We start from the raw sequence: 17229 nt of genomic DNA, 5'->3' as shown, positions 1-17229 counted from the left end.
TTTATTTAACTGTTTCATATGTTCCTTAATGTTTTGATAGAGCTTGTAAAATTATCTGGGCCTGGTAGTTTATTTTAGGGGTGGATTTCCAACTTTCAATTTTACCTATAGTTACTACTTTTTTTGGTTATCTTTTCTTAAGTCACTTTTGGCAATTTACATTTTCTTACAAAAACCGCCCACTTGACAGCACTTTCACATTTAGTGACATAAAGCTGCAATTATAATTTTTTACTCTCCTGTGTTTGCATCTATGCTTCTTTTTTCTTTCCTAACGTTATTAGTATTTTTTCTTCATCTAACTTGTCAAAGGTTTCTCTATTTTCTTGTGCTTGTCAACAAACCAGTTTTTGATGTTAAATCTATTGTTCTTTCCATTTAAATAATTTAATTCCTTTTTTCTGCTTTAGTTTATTTCCCTTTTCAATTTGTAATCACTTGAGCTGTATGTTCAGTCAAATTATTTTCCATCTTTTTTTCTACCATAAATATTTAAAGGTACAAATTTGCTCTGTGGACTAGTTTTCCTCAAACATTATACTATATATGTTTTCATTATTAATACCTCTGATTTTCTTCCTTTCTGTACTTCCTAACTCAAGTACCAAAAAGAGCACTTTGCAGCAATGCAGATTAACAAAGCCAAAATTATCATCATGAATGAAAACATATAGAAGTAAATTAATATATAGTGTAATTTTTTAATAAAACTAACTCATGATTGGGACTTCCCTGGTGGCGCAGTGGTTAAGAATCTGCCTGCCAGTGTGGGGGACACGGGTTTGATCCCTGGTCTGGTAAGATCCCACATGCCACGAAGCAACTAAGCCTGTGCACCACAATTACTGAGCCTGCACTCCAGAGTCCGCAAGCCACAACTGCTGAGCCCGGTGCTAAAAATAGTGAAACTCGCGCGCCTAAAGCCCATGCTCCACAACAAGAGAAGCCACCTCAGTAAGAAGCCCGCGCACCGCAACAAAGAGTAGCCCCCTCTTGCCACATCTAGAGAAAGCCTGTGCAGAGCAGCAAAGACGCAACGCAGCCAAAATTAAATTAATTGATTGATTAATTATTTAATTAAAAACAAAGTAACTCATGATTAGAACAGGAATCTCGTAATTCTCTAATACCTCTTATGGTTATTTTAAATAATTTTTAAAGTAATTCCCCTATTAAACCTAAGAGATGATAATTTGGGGATTAACTAATTTGACCACAAGTAGATCATAGCAATGACAGCATCAAAACTAGCCTGTCCTCTGGCTTTGGTACCTAGAAAAACATGTTTCTAAATGTAGAGTTCGATATGTATAAACAGGGGGGCACAGCAATTATTATCTTTTGCAGGAATTCGATTAAAGTCTTACTAATGGTCAAGTGCAGTAATCCAAAACTGTGAATAATTAAATGCTGATTTTTAAAACAGGGTGTTTTTCTTTTTTAAATATATGAAATCCCAGTTAATTTAAAATGAAATTTATAGTCCCTAAGAAAGTAACCCTGAGGGAGAAAGAAAATTTTGGATTAGAAATGCACCAATGGTGAAGAAAATGTACAAAGTCAACTCAATAATTTTGTGTATAGACACTTTTTTCCTGCTGTACGCGGGCCTCTCACTGCTGTGGCCTCTCCCGCTGCGGAGCACAGGCTCCGGACGCGCAGGCTCAGCGGCCATGGCTCACGGGCCCAGCTGCTCCAGCTGCTCCACGGCATGTGGGATCTTCCCAGACTGGGGCACGAACCCGTGTCCCCTGCATCAGCAGGCGGACTCTCAACCACTGCGCCACCAGGGAAGCCCTATCTTTACTTTTTATTTATTTATTTATTTATTTATTTATGCATGCATGCTGCACTGCACGGCTTGTAGGATCTCAGTTCCCCTACCAGGGATTGAACTTGGGGCCATGGCAGTGAAAGTGCCAAGTCCTAACCACTGGACTGCAGGGGAATTCCCTCCTATTTTTACTTTTAAATCAGTTCCTAGCACCTCTGAGATAGTCCCTTCTAAAGAAATTTCAACTCCTGTTAAGTGCTTATATCCTTCCCCTATTAATCCAGTTGTTGCCTATTTTAGTGTCAACATACAACATAAGCTACTTCTACAAAGGCCTAAGGAATTAAAAGGCTATTCTTACATCATACTGGCTCCTTTCCATTAGGCTATAAAAATGCTCTAATCTCTCTTTTATTTATTTATTTATTTATTTATTTATGGCTGTGTTGGGTCTTTGTTTCTGTGCGAGGGCTTTCCCCAGTTGCGGCAAGCGGGGGCCACTCCTCATCGCGGTGTGCGGGCCTCTCATTATCGCGGCCTCTCTTGTTGCGGAGCACAGGCTCCAGACGCGCAGGCTCAGTAATTGTGGCTCACGGGGCCAGCTGCTCCGCGGCATGTGGGATCCTCCCAGACCAGGGCTCGAACCCATGTCCCCTGCACTGGCAGGCAGATTCTCAACCACTGCGCCACCAGGGAAGCCCTCTAATCTCTTATCTTTAAAAAAAAAAAAGTTCTCTCTTGATCTTGTAGTCTTCTCTAGCTAAAATACCTTCTCTATTTTCCTTCAGAGCATTTTAAACTAATTTTTTTAAATTACAGAAATGGTATATGTTAAATGTGAAAAATCAGAAAATAGATAATCCAAAAGAAGGAAATAAAACTCACCATAATCCCCAAACCTAGGGAGAATCATTTGGTATATATCCTCCTATATTCTTATACTTGTTTTTACCAAAATATTCACCAAGAGATATACATCTGACAGGAGGACTTGTAACTAGAGTACATTAAGAACTCTTACAACTCAATAAAATTTACAATATGATTTTTAAAATGGGGAAAAGATCAAAATATTTTCCAGGAGAGGGAAACAGCTTATGAAAAAATGCTCAACATATGCAAATGCAAACTAAAACAAGATACTGTTACACATCCGCTAGAATAAAATGGAAATAACCTAAATATCCACCAATAGGAGAGTGGTTTAACAAATTGTAGGCTATGCATATGATGGAATACTACTCAACAAGAAGTTCAAACTACTAATACATGCAACACACTGATGAATTTGAAAAACATTATACTAACCAAACCAAGTCAGATATAAAAGACTACATATTATTTTATTCCACTTATATGAAATTTCCAGAAAAGGCAAATCTGTAAAAACAGAAAACAGATCACTGGCTGCCTAGGGCCTGGGGAGTGGGAAGTGGTTACTGTCTACAAAGGAAATTAAGGGAGCTTCATGCATTCACGGATGTTTCTATAACTTGATTGTGGTGGTAGATTACACGGGTGTATACATGTGCCAAAAATATTGAACTATATAATGAAGCATACCAATTTTAAGTGTATGTAAATTATATCTCAATAAAGTTGGTTATCAAAAATACACCCATAACCTCAAAACTATGAGAAAATCTTTGTGTATATCCTTTACTTCTTACTTTTACCAGAATGAGATCATGCTAGTCATACTGTTTTATAACAGTATAACTATTTCAATTTGATACTAATTATTCTTTTAATTAATTAATTTATTTGTTTATTTTTTACTGCGTTGGGTCTTCATTGCTGCACACAGGCTTTCTCCAGTTGCAGTGAGCGGGGACTACTCTTCATTGCGGTGAGCAGGCTTCTCATTGCGGTGGCCTCTCTTGTTGCAGAGCACAGGCTCCAGGCACGTGGGCTCCAGCAATTGTGGCACACGGGCTCCAGAGCGCAGGCTCAGTAGTTGTGGCACACAGGTTCAGCTGCTCCACGGCACGTGGATCCCCGACCAGGGCTTGAACCCATGTCCCCTGCATTGGCAGGCAGGTTCCCAACCACTGAGCCACCAGGGAAATCCCCGATACTAGTTATTAAAATACTTTATTTTTCTATGTCCTTAAATATCCTTTTAAACTTTAAAATACAAATATAACCATTCTAGCTCTTGCTGGCTCTCTGTCACTTAAAGGATCGAGTCCAAGCTCCTTATAAGATTATCCTTAGCACATATGATTCCTGCCTCTTTTCCAGCTCTATCTCCTGGCATTCCTCATGCCTTAACTTTTTCTGGTCCAGCCATAAACTGCTTGTTGTTCCCTACATACACTATGCTGTCTCCCCAGGATGACTGTGATTATGCTAGCTGTCCCATCTACCTAAACTGCCTTAGTCAACTTGCCTAGATAACATGTACTCATCTTACAAGTCTAAGTACATCTGATTTAAAATTGTTGATGTGACTGTATCCCCAATAGATTGAGCTCTTTGAAGATGGAACTGTATCTTATTCAGCTCTGTATCTGGCTATTGGCAGAATGCCTGGCAAACAGCACTCAATGTTTGATGAATTCAGTACAAAGAAGAACAGGCAGGAAGTCACCCTTGATGCCTCTTTTACCTTTATTCTCCACATGGGGACAATCTGTTCTATTAATTTTTTTTTAATTTATTTCTTTTATTTTATTTATTTTTGGCTGTATTGGGTCTTTGTTGCTGTGCGTGGGCTTTCTCTAGCTGCGGCGAGCAGGGGCTACTCTTCGTTGCAGAACGCGGGCTCTAGGTGCACAGGCTTCAGTAGTCGTGGCTCACAGGCTCTAGAGTGCAGGCTCAGTAGTTGTGGCGCATGGGCTTAGCTGCTCCACGGCATGTGCGATCTTCCCAGACCAGGGCTCAAACCAGTGTCTCCTGCATTGGCAGGCGGATTCTTAACCACTGCACCACCAGGGAGGCCCTAATTTTCTACTTAAATATTTCTTCACTTCATGTTCAATGGCTATTCAAAATCTTACATCTGGACAATTACACTAGCCTCCATACTCTAAGCCAGACTCCATTCTTGATCTCACACATCTCCCACAATGTTATCAGAATAATACTTTAAACTGGAAGCCTGTTTATATCAAACTCTTGTTTAAAATCCTTCGGTAGCTCTGCAATCACTTATGAATTTCTTGCTTTGAACTCTCTTTAGTGGCTTTTGTGTATTAAATTTGAGAAACACATCAACATCTAGACAAGAAAATTACCTATATATCCACCACCCAGAGATAGCCTTGTTAATTTATTATTTCTCTCAATATCTCTTTGCCTGCATTTTCAAATAGGATATCTGTGTGTATACACATTTTATCTATACTTTAATAAGCCTCATGTTGACTACCAAATGAATCAAGGTTTTAGTTTTTCAAAGTAACTAATTAAACCTATTCACATTTTCCCTGTTCCCCTACAACATTATATTTCATGATTTTTTCTTGTTTTACTGCACTAGCTAGTACCTCCAGAAAAACGTTGAATACTAGTGGTGAGAGTCTGTAGATTCCTTTTATTATTCCAGGCTTAAAAAGCAACATGTTGAGGACTTCCCTGGTGGCACAGTGGTTAAAAAATCTGCCTGCCAATGCAGGGGACACGTGTTCGAGCCCTGGTCTGGGAAGATCCCACATGCCATGAAGCAACTAAGCCCGTGCACCACAACTACTGAGCCTACGCTCTAGAGCCCGAGGCCACAACTACTGAGCCCGTGTGTCACAACTACTGAAGCCCGCGTGCCTAGAGCCTGTGCTCCACAACAAGAGAAGCCACCGCAATGAGAAGCCTGTGCACTGCAATGAAGAGCAGCCCCTGCTCACTGTCACTAGAGAAAGCCCGCGCGCAGCAACAAAGACCCAACGCAGCCAAAAATTAAAAAAAAAAAAAAGCAACATGTTGGGTGTTTCATCATTAGGTAAGATGCTCCCTATTAGTTTCTGATATTGTTCTTCATCAAGTTAACAAAATGTACCTGGTTTTCTAAGAATTCTCATTATCAAGGAAAAGGTATTAAATTTTTTTCAGATGTCTTTTCTGCATCAAGTTGACCATATGGTTTTCTCCTTTCATCTATTCATGTAATTTAATTATTTTAAAATGTTTACCAATGTGGATCCATCATAAGAAAATTTAAACTTATTAATATGGCTTATCTGGCCTTCAGGATCTGGACTCTATCTTGAAAATCATATCCTACTCCTTACTCATTGTTCAATAAATATGCCAGGCTTTCTCAGTCACTACTATCTTTGAACCCTTTGCCAGTGGAAAGGCTTTTCCTCTTTCTTGGGCTTTCAGGTAAATTCCCAACTGTCCTTCAGGACTTAGCATATTAAATTTTCTGTTTCTTCCTTCCTCCCAAATCTCCTCCTCTGCCATGTCTGCCTCTCCCCGACCCCTACTGAAGTAGGCACATCTCATTATGCTCTTGGTACCTTTTTCATACTACCATCATAGTACTTCTCATTAGATTGTGATTGTTAACTCATTTTTCTTCCACAGTGAGAGTCTAACTCAATTTTCACTGGTTGATGGGCATCTGGGTTCTTTCCAACTTCTAATGATTATCTGGCTGCTATGAACGTTTATGCTTAAGCCTTTGTGTGGATATGTTTTCATTTCTCTCAGGTACATACCCAGACATAAAAATGTTGGGTCACAGATATAGGTACTTTAGCTTTAGCAGACATTTCCAAACATTTTCCAAAGTGGCAGTACCAATTTATACTCCACCAGTAACATTATCAGAGTTTCAGTTCCTCCATAAGTTCGTTAAGATTTAACATTGCCAGTCTTTAAAAAAATTTTTTAGTCATTTTGGTGTCTATGCAGTAGTCTCTCATTTTGTTTTAATTTGCATTTCTCTATTAGCTAATGATGCTGAACTTTTCATACTTACTGGCTGTTGGGGTTTCCTCTTTTTGTGAAGTGTCTGTTCAAGTCCTTTGCCCATTAAAAAAAAACTGAGTAGTCTCTTTCTTGTTAATTTGCGACAGTTCTTTTGGATGCAAGTTTTTGTTATATATATACTTATACACGTATATACCTCACTATCTCAAAATCAAATAATCAAATACCATTTTCTAGTCTGTTGGCTTGCATTTTTACTGGATAAGCAATAAGTTCATTTAACGAAACCCAGGTTCTCAACCTTTTCTTGATAAAAGCACTTTAATGATCAAAAAACTTGTTTTACATTTATTAATGAGTATCCTGGACTGTCAAAGATATAATCTGGATCTCAGTATCTGAAGTTTTCAGAAGCTGTATTATCTATTATATGATATTTAATATTTAACTGATATTTTAAGCTATAAAAACAAAGAACACTTCCTAATGTGTTAAGACATTCATCAAATTCTTGAGGTTTTTTTACTTACTTGGATTAAATTTCCATTTAAAAATGATATACTAACTGAAACATGAGGTAATTTCTTCCTTTAAATACTGTATATGAAAAAAGCTGGAATTATGAATGCTAAAAAGCAAAAAATTAGGCAACGGGCATATGAGTAGCCTAGTAGTCTCATCCCAGTCACAAAACCTCACCTGGCCTCAATATTCAGAAACATAAAACAGAAGGGTTGAATAAGGTCATTGTTAAGCTTTTCCAGCTGTAAAATAAAAGCAATGAGTCCATTTAACCTTCAGAATTTTATCATCAGATTTAACACTCTTCTTTGATGAGTTCCAAGTACATCCTTTTCTCACATGTTATGCACTGTCAAGTCAGGGCTGCTACACAGTTGTGCACGCACAACTCCAGGGGAAGTCATTCACTTTGTAGCACAACCGTATGTTGTTGCCCCAACTAGGTTAGTCATTTTGCACTCATTTTAAGACCAGTCTCAGCCCAATGTCACTAATCACCTACTATCCCACCACCACCAAAGCAATACAATTCTCAAGTATTACTGAAGGCTGTGAAAGCAAACTTTGAGAAAATCTCCTTGATATGGAATCAATACTTTTACAATTGTGAACCATGTACATGTTAACTATGCTAAATCTAATATTCAAAATTGAGTTTTCAAAGTCCTTTTTAACCATTTCTTTCTCTCTCAAAGCATTATTCTTTAAGCCACTTCTAGTTCTTTGCCTCTCAACTCCTAAAACCCTTTAAAGCTACACTGCCTCCTTTTTTTCCCTTTCTTTCCACCCTTTCTGTTGTGTCACTTTCTTCCAATGGAGCAATTTAAATCTCTCTTGCTTATATCATTCTCTTTTCTACCTACTGTTCTTAACAAAACAAAGTCACAGTACCTAGCTGGATAAACCTTTCTCCTAAATGGGAAGAGAAGGATTACAATTATCTATTATGTATTCCTCCCAACCCTACACAATAAAAGTTACACTATATTTGTGAATAAATAAGATCAAAGTACTGTCAGCTATTTCAATCTCTATAAGGAATTTTCAGGAAACCCATTTAAACTATAAGTAAAACTACAGGGATAATTTATTAATGAAAAATTCTGCATATTTAATTTCAATAATAAAAAATGAGCACAAAGAATAGGTCTCAACTAGGTCTTTTAACTAGCAGATGGGAAATTTCCCCTCTAGGAACAGGTCCCTAGGTCACACTGCTATCCTGAGCAACATGAGACTTCTCTCTGCCACTCTTGCACATAGGACCTTCGCTCACTGTAAGCATCTAAATGAAGAAAATACATTCTGTGCTAATTCAGAAAGTGCCTCCTGACCTATTTTACGTGTCTGTAGCTCTGGAAGTCCTACCCTTCCCTCAGCCCATTTTCTGTTTTGTGTCTGGGTTCAGTGAAATAGATTTACCTGATGGGCTTCCAGAATTATTCATTTTTATAATACCAAAATAACTTAAAATCCTGTAATAATGACAGAATGTCCACCCCCCAAAAATAGGAGATGGCTTACTTACATCCTTTTAAAACCTTCAATTTAAAATATGTTTGCAGAGGGACTTCCCTGGTGGTCCAGTGGTTAAGACTCTGTGCTCCCTATGCAGGGGGCCCAGGTTTGATCCCCAGTCAGGGAACTAGATCCTGCATGCCACAACTAAAGATCCCACACACCACAACTAAAGATGCCGCGTGCTGCAACTAAGACCCGGCGCAGCCAAATAAATGCTTTTTAAAATAAATAAATAAAATAAAATACGTTTGCAAAACACATTAAACACTAAACATCAACAAGCAGCAGACACTAGAACTTAAATATCAGCATGTTAACACAAGAAACTCTCACTGTACATTAAAATTTAATTATTTTGGACCTTCTATACAGTATCTATAGAGGAAAAACTTCAAAATATCTACAAGTAACAAATCTTAGAAGTTACATATTTATGATACCTGATTATCGAATATAACTTAATCTCATCAGTATTCATTTATCTCAGTTTATAATGTATAATGCTTAAAATAAAACTATACTACAAGCATTAAAATTTTTCCCCTTTAGTAATTTAGACAAATATTTCTCTTACTATGCAAATATGTAGTTGTATATACAAATCTAATGCTATTCTCTTCATGAAACAGAGTCCTGACTGTGAACTAAGCATATATTTTTTTCAGGGTAAAATACACATAAGCAAATTTTTCCTAACACAATAAATTATTAACACGTGATCAGCAGTAATTAATTCTAACAAACCTTATATTCCCACCAGTATTTTCCAAGAACGCTGCCTTACTATCACTAACAATTATTCTCTCTATGTCAATGAGATGTTCAGAATACATACCTCTTGTGCAAGATCTTGCGCATTGGAGATAAGAGGAAATGGAGGACTGGCCTTGTTCATGTGTACTGTGACAGCGTTGTGTATCTTAAATGCATTCTGGAAATCTTTATTTTGTACAAGTTGTAAAAGCAGTGAAATATCCTCCTGGCTCTGAGAATCTACCAAAGTATGTTGGATATGTTTAAGTGAAGAAAACAGGTCTTCCACTTCTAGTAGGAGAAGGAAAAGGTATCCAAAAATTAATTTTCTGTCTTAATTCCACATGTATTTTAAAATAAAATTTCTTGAAACAATAACAAAGTTTTCAAGAAAAACAAAACTTGCAAATATTTTTGAGTGTCAAATCACTGTCATTTTACTGATTTTTAAGTAAGACTTTAAAAATTATACAACAGAATAACATTTTTTTCAAGAACGTTTTAATTATGGAACTAATATATATCACTATAAAAATAAATGAAGGATAGACTACATAAATGAATAAAAATTTAAAACCACCAATAGTCCCATCACTTAGAAACAACTTAAAAAAAATCATACGGCATTTCCTTTTTTCATTTAACAGGACATTTTTTTTTTTTCCGGTATGCGGGCCTCTCACTGTTGTGGCCTCTCCCGTTGCGGAGCACAGGCTCCGGATGCGCAGGCTCAGGAGCCATGGCTCACGGGCCCAGCTGCTCTGCGGCATGTGGGATCTTCCCGAACCGGGGCACGAACCCGTGTCCCCTGCATCGGCAATAACAGGACATTTTAATTGTTTTCCCACATCATCAAACAGTCTTTAAAAAACTTATAATGGCTCCATGATGTTCTATTCTATGTCTAAACTAAAACTTATAATAACCATTACACTAAGTTGAGCATTCAGGGTGCTTCCAATTTTTTGCTAGTATAAGTAATGAGCATTTCTGTACATAATGATCACTGCTATGTACAGTAAAAATGTCTGAGATTCTGATGTTTCTTAAAATAATTCCAAGAAACAGAATTTTTAAATAAGATTCTGACATTTTAAAAGCCAAAGAGTTTTCTAGGGAGGCTTTACTAATTTATAACCCATTACCAAAATTTTTACCAATATTCAAAATTACCATTTTTAAAAACCTTCCATTTCTTTAACAGGGAGGTTGAAGTTTACTCAGGCACTTCTTTTGTGGTTCATAGAACTCCTATGAACATGTGAGTCTCCTAAAATTTTACTGAAAATTTGGGGCATGTGTACATATGCACGTTCCCATTAGTGTGCACGTGCAGCACATACATTTTTCTGGAAGAGGGTTATCCCCAAATGGTTAAGAACTACAGTTTATCTCTTCTCTGACCCCCAAGAGGTAGATATGTGCACATGTATACACTTTGTCACATTTGCTGGAAATAGTTTTCTAATTTTTCCATCTGTCTGTTAATTGCATTTGTGGTACCTTTATTGTAGAAGTTTTCAGCTGTTATGTGTTAAGAATGATCCACCTTTTCCTGTGTGATTTCTTTCACTGTCTAAGCTTATAAACTCCTTCCCCTAGGTCATTAAATGTTTACCTACATTTAAATTTTCTAATGGCTTCTATTTTGTAGTTAACTTCAATCTATCTGGAATTTTGTTATAGATTTGAGGGGAAATTTTAACTTCATTTCTTTTCTTCCAAATGGTTAACCAATTATTCTAACACCATTTATTGAATAATCCCTCCTTTTCCACTGATTTATGATACCACAAAATTCTTACATATATCAGGGTCTGTTTCTAGTCCACTGGTCTATCAGAACCACAATCTTCTTATAATAGTATTATAGTCTTTGCTCATATTGATATGACAAATACTTGCTCATTACTTTTTCAAAAATGTCTTGACTTCAAATGAGCTACAGAATCATTTTTAAGATACCTCCTCACTCTCTATTTCCTATTCATCCAGAAAGAAAAACCTATTGAGATGCTGACTAAAATTAAAACTGTAAATGATTCTGGGAAAAACTTTCAGTAGATAGTATCTGTGTATATCTGTGTCTTATACAGCCGCATTAAAAAAAAAAAAAGCAAAAACCTCTTGGTTTAAGTCTTTCCGTTAGTTTTCTTCACACAGGGCCTGTAGAAAAGTTACTGATTCTTATTTATCTTGTATCCTACTAGTTAACAGTTGTTAAATATTTTATAGGTGAGAATAGCTCTTCTGTTGATTCTGAAGTTCCCTATCTTTTCCCCCCAAATCAAAGCAGCTTTAGCTCTCCTTATAAAAATTATATATGCTCTTTAGTAATTTAAAATGTACCAAAAAACTGGAAAAAAAATTGAAAGTCAAAACTGTCATTTGAATGACCTAAGAAGTTGTGATCCAGAACTAAATAAAACTTGAGAAATAGCCAGAATTTAACCATAAGTTAATGTTATCTACAAGAGTAGACAGAATATAGATAGGGGAAATTTAAAGATGTTGGTCAAAGAGTACAAACTGTCAGTTTTAAGGTGAATAAGTTCTGAGGATCTAATGGACAGCAATGGTGACTACAGTCAATAATACTGTACTGTATGCTTGAAATTTGCTGAGAGTACATCTTAAGCATCCTCACCACACACACAAAAGGTAACTATGTGAGGTGATGGATGTGTTAATCAACTTAATTGTGGTAAATATTTCACAATATCACATTGTACACTTTAGATATATAAAATTTTTTTGCCAACTATACTTCAATAAAGCTGGGGTGGGGGAAGAATATGGAGTGTCAGATTTCATCAAATTCGAAGAAGTTACCACAGAATTACCTAAGTGTATAAAGAATTCCCTGAGTATAAAGAATTCAATAGCCTTAAAGTATCTTTAGAGCAAAACAGGAAAACAATTAAATATCTTAAAAGGAAAAAGAATTACAAAACCAACAAAGTAGTTAAAGTAATTGACTACAATCTTAAGGAGAGGATAGACTTTCTGAGTGGATAATGAGACTTCTGTTTAAAATTTCAGTAATTGTTTAAAGGGGCTCAGCCTGGTTGTCAGGGCAATGAGAAAATCAGGAGCTTCAGGATCTCACTGCTGAATGAAATCAATAAGCAACTTTAGACAGACCAGAAGGTAACAAACTCCCTACTATGTCTCTTCAAGCCCAGGGGGATTTAAAATTTTAGAGACAAAGGAACTTCTACATAATCTCTGTGTACCAAAGCCACCCACAGACACTAAAATACTGACATTAAAAAAAATTTTTTTATCTGTAGTCATACCTCTCAGCTATAACTACTGGTATTAATTTGTTATACTATACATATATAGCCTTTCAGACTTGTAAAAAATGCTGATCTTAACTATAGAGGTCACATTGTAAATGTTGTTTTGTAATCTGATATTTTCCAATGTCTTTAGAGTAAATTCTTAGGATAAAATTATTTATCAAATAATAAAAACATTTAAAACTCTGATACATATTGCCAAACTGCCCTACAGATTTGTACTAACTCATACTCCTACCACCAAAGAACGTGAGTGCCTGTTTCTACAAACAGCCCAAATTTTTCACTTTTGGTGATCTGGTTAGGAAAACATGTATTTCTTTGTCTAGTAGTGACATTTAATGTATTTTCACAAGGTTAACAGTCATTTATATTTCTTCTTTCATTGATTTTCTCCTTATCTTTTGACCATTTTTCTACTAGATTCTTTTCCTTAATGACTAGAATTACAGAGATTATATAAATATCCCTGCAGTCTTAAGCAGAATGTACTAAATAAATTTTCTTGCTATATCAGAACAATGGTTTTTAATCAAGGAAATTTATGAGAATCACTAAGGAAATTTACAAAGATATTTATGTCCTGAGTTCTACCTCAAACACAATCAGAATCTCCTGTGTCTTCTTTAATTTTATATATATATATATTTTTTTCTTTCTTTCTTTCTTTCTTTCTTTCATTTATTTTTATTAGTTTCTGCTCTACAACAAAGTGAATCAGTCATACATATATATATATATTTTAAAGTTGACTATGTACCCTTCTGGTTAAGAACCAATGACTTACAGGCTTTATTAACAGCAGTTATTGTAATATTTTAAGACATGATATACTTGGGAATAACTAAAGCACTCACACCTATTTTCTTCTATACTAAATAACCTTGATTGTTATATTGAATTTTTGTGTCTGCTTTATAGTTATTCTAGTTCCTCCTTTGCAACTATTCAGTATTTCCTTTTGTTGCCCTCTCTTACTTCCGTAGTAAACACAGCATATAATTTTCATTTTTAGAGTATTTTACGCACAAATAAAACACTGTAGTCATAAGCCAGCAAGGAAATAGGAAAAGTAAGGTAGGGTAATCCAAACTAGGGATGGCTTAATGAGAGAGAAAACTGGGGATCAATGGCCTTATTTCACGAGATCAGTTAACAGCTGAGATGCAGCACAGACAGGCAACAGGAAATTTTGTGGTTAATCCAAAAGAGATGATTGCTTTAAAGCTCTAAGAGGGGCTCCCCAGGTGGCGCAGTGGTTAAGAATCCACCTGCCAATGCTGGGGGCACAAGTTCGAGCCCTGGTCCGGGAAGATCCCACATGCCGCGGAGCAACTAAGCCCCTGCACCACAACTACTGAGCCTGCGCTCTAGAGCCCACGAGCCACAACTACTGAGCCCGTGTGCCACAACTACTGAAGCCTGCACGCCTAGAGCCCGTGCTCCGCATCAAGAGAAGCCACCCAATGAGAAGGCCGTGCACCACAAGGAAGAGTAGGCCTTGCTCGCTGCAACTAGAAAACGCCCACGTGCAGCAACAAAGACCCAACGCAGCCAAAAAAAAAAAAAGAAAAAAAAAATTCTAAGAAATCAGTAGGCTTCTCGTGTTGATAGGAAGTTAGGTAAGGAATACAGGTTCCAGAGAAAGAGTAAATCTGGTCAATTTTTTCATATTGTGTTCATACTGAGGAATTCTAAAGACATAAAGACCATCCGGGACAGTTTAAAATCCAGAAAAGAAAAAAGAATCTCAGGGTCAAACTGGAAATGTTTTTCTCTCAGGAGATCAGGGACCAAGATAAGATCTATAGGAATAGGAAGGCTGAAAGCAGAAGAACAATACAACTGAGCCCAAAGAGGCTGTTGACTTAGTACCTATCTACTTAAGTAAAGGCTATCAGGAGAACTTAAGGACCATGCCAAGTGCCAGAAATAACAACTTTAACTGGGCTTAAGGTTCAAATTTTGTAGGTTAGCATCAAGACCAATTTAAGCTTGTTAATTGTCATCCTTTACAAATTCACTAACCTCTATGAAGTCCTATTCACATTTCTGTTGTTTAATTAGTAAAAACTGTTTTCACTGAAATTATCTTTTTTTAGGAGTTATCTCCAGACTTATTGCATTAATCAATGTTGCCAGACTAAATTGAGATCATTTGCACTTAAGCTCAGCTTTCACAATGAAATATCACCAACCCGTTATTTGTAGTTGAAAAACTACAAATATGTATTTGGCCTGAATTACACACTGGTCACTGCCAATACTGAATAGAAAGACATAGAACAGTATCTGTATTACAGGCATATATACATATATATTATTTTATTTAATCCTCATAAAATCTGAGAAACTTTTCCCAATTTAAAAAAACCCACCAAAACCTGAGACATACATAGTTCAGAGCAAATCTCTACAGATGGAGAAAATGAAGTCATACAGAAAAATGGCACCTGGGTGAAGAATCTTTTTGAACTTCTAAGGCAGTGCTTTTTCTGCCATACCAAGGGCTTAAAAAAAGATAATTTTTTTTCTTTTTTTAGATTTTAGGGCTTGATTGTGACATGTCATTTATCTGCTTTAGAAAAGCTGTCCTGAAGTGTCTTTCTGCCCAATATGGCAGCATGCAATGTACACTGACTAGTATTTAGAGGAGCTTACACATTCTATTTTACCATGTACCTGTAGGAAGAATTTCCTCTAGTTAACTGTGTTTGTACATGTTCACACATATAATACACCCTCCAAATGCTACTTTTATAATACTGTTGCATTTTATTTCTGCTATTTTAACCAAGTGTCTTATGCTTCAAATATTTTCTCAGAGTATTTTATTTCAACTCTAACATCACAGTAGTATGCCAGGCAGTACACTGTGAAAGTTCAGCCAAAGAAACCAAAACTGCAGTTGTTGTGAATGTAGAGGCTATGTATCTTTTTGAGAAATATTGTAAAAATATCTTTGATAGTGTAGCACTAGCCTGGGTAACTAAGCAGTTCAGCAAAATTGATAACTTATGATTTAAATGGGCAGTTTTCAGATAAATTCCATATCTGCTTTCATGGCCAATTTAGCTGGGAAATTTTCCAGATAGCATTCTTAGGCAGGAAAGCTCCCCAAGTACTCTCATGCTTCAGGTTCAAATATGTTTCCATGGCAAATGTTTAATGAACAAAGAGAACAGATTAAGTTACCAGACAGAGTTTTTAAGACTTCATTAAATATAAATATATAGCTTGACAAGAAGATATGGATTAAACCATATGTAGCTGAAACAAATAAATACGTAAAAGGAAATATGAAACACTAAACGATATAAACTTATTTATAAAGACATGAATTTCATCAGAGGGTTTATCAATTTAATGGAAATTAAAAATGATGCTGACTCTGACCAATAAAGTTTTAAGGTCACAGAGAAAGCAAAAAATATCTATTGCATTAGTCTTAAAATACTGATTATGATAAATTTTATTGGAAAATTCTGAATGGAATTCTGACAAAAGGTCTCTTCTTTGGTATTAAGTATGATGTCATAATGAAAAATAATTGTTGGCAATATCAACTCTGGGATTCTCATTCTGACACACGTTCATTTTAGTTTCATATAAAAATTCTTAATTTCAAAAGGTATTTTGTTGTAGGTTTAAAAAACTTTGTTTCGGGCTTCCCTGGTGGCGCAGTGGTTGAGAGTCCGCCTGCCGATGCAGGGGACACGGGTTCGTGCCCCGGTCTGGGAGGATCCCACATACCACGGAGCGGCTGGGCCCGTGAGCCATGGCCGTTGGGCCTGCGCGTCCGGAGCCTGTGCTCCGCAGCGGGAAAGGCCACAACAGTGAGAGGCCCACATACCGCAAAAAAAAAAAAAAAAAAACTTTGTTTCTATATGGTATATCTTTAAAAGCATTTTACAAATACATATTATGCAAAGCAGCAAATTTTCTACACATAAGAAATGTTCCATTGTATTATGTAGTGATTAGATTACATGCTACTTAAACAAAAACCACCTAAGTTCTTTGAAATTCTGTGCAATTCCAGAGGAAATTTGAAAAATCTAATCCGATGCAGCTAAATCCATCCTGTCAAATATGTACCCTCTTCTATAATAATGATGAAGATAGACAACAAAGAGAGGACAGACTATAGAGAGAACAGAGACTCCCCATGTACGGAGATCAGAGGCTCCCTTCCCCATTCCCATACACAGAGACACAACAGGCACAAGGAAAAAGAACCACATGGACAGAGAAGTAGAGAGAAAAATAAAGAACACAGGGCTACCAAGAAAGAATGACACAGGTGTAGAGTGGGGAGTGAACAAAGAAGGGGTTCCTGAGGAAGAGCAGTACCCAGAACAAGGCAGGATGGAGGGAAGACAGAAATGCGGACGGACACTGTGCTGAGGGGAAGGCAAAGGCAGGCATGGCAAATCTGGCTTTGGTGATAAACTCTAGTCTGTAGCAACCTCCCTAGAA

At 36.6% G+C, this 17229-nt stretch overlaps 1 protein-coding gene across 4 annotated transcripts in view; it reads right to left on the bottom strand.

Annotated features, from left to right (window-relative positions):
• PALS1 (protein associated with LIN7 1, MAGUK p55 family member) overlaps positions 1 to 17229 on the bottom strand; it is a 107138-nt gene that overhangs the window by 46037 nt on the left and 43872 nt on the right. For all 4 annotated transcript variants that reach the window (XM_081229978.1, XM_081229980.1, XM_081229979.1 and 1 more), the window contains exon 4: positions 9528 to 9736. In XM_081229978.1, the coding sequence (XP_081086104.1) occupies positions 9528 to 9736 (209 nt within the window). The remainder of the gene's footprint in view (positions 1 to 9527; positions 9737 to 17229) is intronic.

Source organism: Mesoplodon bidens, assembly GCF_964165515.1.
Source record: "Mesoplodon bidens genome assembly, chromosome: 3".
NCBI classification, from domain to species: domain Eukaryota; kingdom Metazoa; phylum Chordata; class Mammalia; order Artiodactyla; family Ziphiidae; genus Mesoplodon; species Mesoplodon bidens.
Note: the sequence above shows the minus strand (reverse complement) of the source record. Positions and strands in the feature narration are given on the sequence as shown.